The 3,177-nt window shown below is 35.2% G+C and overlaps 1 protein-coding gene across 1 annotated transcript; it reads right to left on the bottom strand.

Moving 5' to 3' along the window:
• Window positions 1–949: 949 nt before the first annotated feature.
• LOC147847626 (putative pectate lyase 2) lies at window positions 950–2,884 on the bottom strand. The gene is made up of 4 exons (XM_087338982.1): window positions 2,297–2,884; window positions 2,092–2,195; window positions 1,636–1,765; window positions 950–1,156 (listed from the first exon to the last, which is right to left on the bottom strand). The coding sequence occupies exons 1-4, from the start codon at window positions 2,882–2,884 to the stop codon at window positions 950–952; spliced, it is 1,029 nt and encodes a 342-aa protein (XP_087195108.1).
• Between the last annotated feature and the right edge of the window lie 293 nt (window positions 2,885–3,177).

The raw sequence follows: 3,177 nt of genomic DNA, 5'->3' as shown, positions 1-3,177 counted from the left end.
TCAAATAAAAGAACCTTTTTAAACATGAACTCCAATTGTACTAAAATCTTTGTTTTTATAAGAGAAAAAGAAGCATATCGATAATGCAAAGAGCTATGTTGCATGACAAGATATTTTATGGTGAACATATTCTTCATTGATCAACAAAAAACAATCAATAATTGTGTTTATGATCATTGAACCTTGAAAATGTCGTTTACATGGTCTATAAAATATTCTTGTGGTCTCAATCACCACTTCAAGCACTGCACTTAATGTTGATCTTCTTAGTTTGGTCCATCCACAACAAAGACACATTTATGTGGAACCAAGGATGACAATAGGAGCATAACTTAGGTGACAACGAAACTTGCAAGAACTTAAGGTGGGGATATTAATAACTACACATGACCTGTGCCAATTTTGGATTGGTAAAGTTTTGGATGTGGTGATGCATTAAACTTTTGTAATACATCTATAATTGACATTAGTGAGGTGAATATCATTGTGTATGACTTTACATTGACAAAAGTTGGACGTTTAAGGAAGACAATGATAGACATATCATCATGTAAATCATGCTAGAACTATGAAAATCATAATATCGGGGAACAATAAAAAACATTTGACTGAAGAAAGTAGATCACTGCATATAAAGTCTTAATCAAGCGCAACATTGAATTGCTTGGTCGCCAAAATAATTGCCAATGTTCACATATATTGCTTATAACTAGGAAAGTTTAACTTAAAGCATGTCAACAAAAGGTTAGTCCAAATGTATAAAAACAGTTAGTGTTCCCATAAATCGGGTCTTACAATTTCCTTTGAAGAGGAAGGTAAAAGGATAACATTTGTGCCACAAAGATACCAATTGCAAGGTTTGTTTGGTTAAAATAATCAAATATTTAGAAATAATTAATCGTCAAAATAACAAGAATAATTAATCCATATAGTGTATGTAGTATGAAGTTCAACATGAACTTCCTACTACACAATCTAAGGGTCCAGCATTGCTTGTCATGAATGGTGCAAATGTTCTTGATCCAATTTGACCATATTGCCTCTCTACATTTATTAGTGCCCCTGATTGAACAAAGTATGCCCCATTCAAGAATGTGTCATCTAAAGATCGCCATGCCCACTCTGTCCAATTTCCTTGGCTCTCTCTCTTTGTAACCTTCAATAATTCAAGAAATGTGTTTAAGTTTGCTACGCTCTACAATGGTACTTATAACGAACCAAAACTTTGTTATAATAAGAATTGAAGGAAAGTAACTACTAAGTTGTATGTGACCAAAGAATGCCAACTAAGGGTGTAACATGTGCAAATATTTAAACATTTCCCTTTTTTACTGAGAATACTTAGTTAACTTTAATGATTTAATGATATGAAAAATGCCAGAATTGACTTTGAATCGTCCACAAGTACCCAATTTAATGATATGAAAAATTAGAGATGGAACATCTAATGTAAGTACCCAATTTAAATTAATTTAAGCACATATCTTTTTTATTGTTACTTGTTAACTTATTTTGTTGAAAAAGAATTGAAATATAAGAGTGGATGATGGCCTATTTTGACAATGTATTACGTGCATTTGCATTTGAGGTTTTGCTTATAGAGTAATGATGGCTTGAAGTAGATAAATAACACACCTCCTTTTTAGAAGCTGCAAGAAAACGATTCCCTTGACTAATAATAGTAGGATTTGCACTTCCACCTATCGCATACATACTCCACTCATAATAATCATTGTTTACAACATGGAAAAGTCCAAAACGACACCTGTAGATACCATGTTGAAACTTACAATGCCTTACAGATTTTATATAAATCTACACATATAATTGCACACTACAACATCATAACAATTGCATGTCTATCTATGTAGTAACAACGATGATTGAATCAGTCTTCTGCCCTATGAGAATCTTGATATTCACAATGAAGTTTATTCACGTAAGGAGTGTAAACAATGAGATATACCATGTGACGCATTTACGCAATTCAAGACCTATGCAAAGAATGGGCATTGGGACTTGAGTAATGCATTTTATATTATGGCATGGCTACATAAAACAATTATCTAAGAATGGAAGAGTATCTATTACCGAGGCATTCGTTGCACAAGACCAGGACCAAAATGATTAAAGATGATAGTAACTTGCATTGCTTTATCATCTATGAAAGCATCATTATGACCCAACAACATGACCTACACATATAGAATATACCATGTCAAATATGTTCCATGTTTATATACAAAAGGAAAGAATGCATATGTTATATGATATATCATTAAATATGTCCTATCACCTTATCATGATTCACAAAGAGGTTGTTGGAGATAGTAACACGTGTGGAGGCATGCACTACATCCACAAGTCCATCATAGCATGAGGAAAAATAGTTATGGTCGATCCAAATGTCCTTGGAGGCAAAAACACTTATTCCATCCCCATCAGATCCTTGTCGAAACCCAATGTGGGCACTTGAGCTCATGACTCGACCAGGTGTACCAAGGGTGCAATTATGGATGTGCAAACCATGGATGATGACATTGCTCACATTTTGAATTGTGAAGCATGGACCATGGGATATGTGCACATTTGTGCCTCTTGCATCTAAGGTTTTGTCACTTGTAAATATGAGCTCATTTTGTAGGGTGATGTTCATGTCGTGTGCGAAGTAGATCCATAGGGGAGTCAAGCGTGTGATGGCATGCCGCAATGTGCCAAGTGTCGGATTACTAGGGTCATCATCTGACGGATCCGAGACTACATAATATTCTCCTCCTTGTCCACCTTTGGCATGGCTACCAAATCCCACGACACAATTAGCTAGAGCCATTCTATTGTCTGCCCAATTAGGATTGTTTCTCCAACATGCATCAATTATATTCATGTGTGTATGATCAAGAGATGTAAAATTAGGGGTACTAATGTCAAGGTGGTTGTTGTTCATATTTTTGTTATTACTAGTACATGAAACCATAGACATTTTGGTGGTTATGAAGGTTATGGAAACTAGTATGATCGTGATGGCAAGAAGAAAGGATAGTGGATGTAGAAGGCAAGATGGCGTCTCCATTTGAGATGGAGAAGAGAAAGAGAGAGAGAGTAGGGCTAGTGATAGTAGAGTGGAAGGTGGTGGGTTAATAAAGGGGCCATGCAAAGAGAGATGCTCTCAATGATTGA

The sequence above is a fragment of the Azolla caroliniana genome, unplaced genomic scaffold, assembly GCF_043228905.1.
Source record: "Azolla caroliniana isolate FFs.n. ecotype wild unplaced genomic scaffold, voAzoCaro1.0.p SCAF_806, whole genome shotgun sequence".
NCBI lineage: Eukaryota > Viridiplantae > Streptophyta > Polypodiopsida > Salviniales > Salviniaceae > Azolla > Azolla caroliniana.
This window is presented reverse-complemented; position numbering and strand designations above follow the sequence as displayed.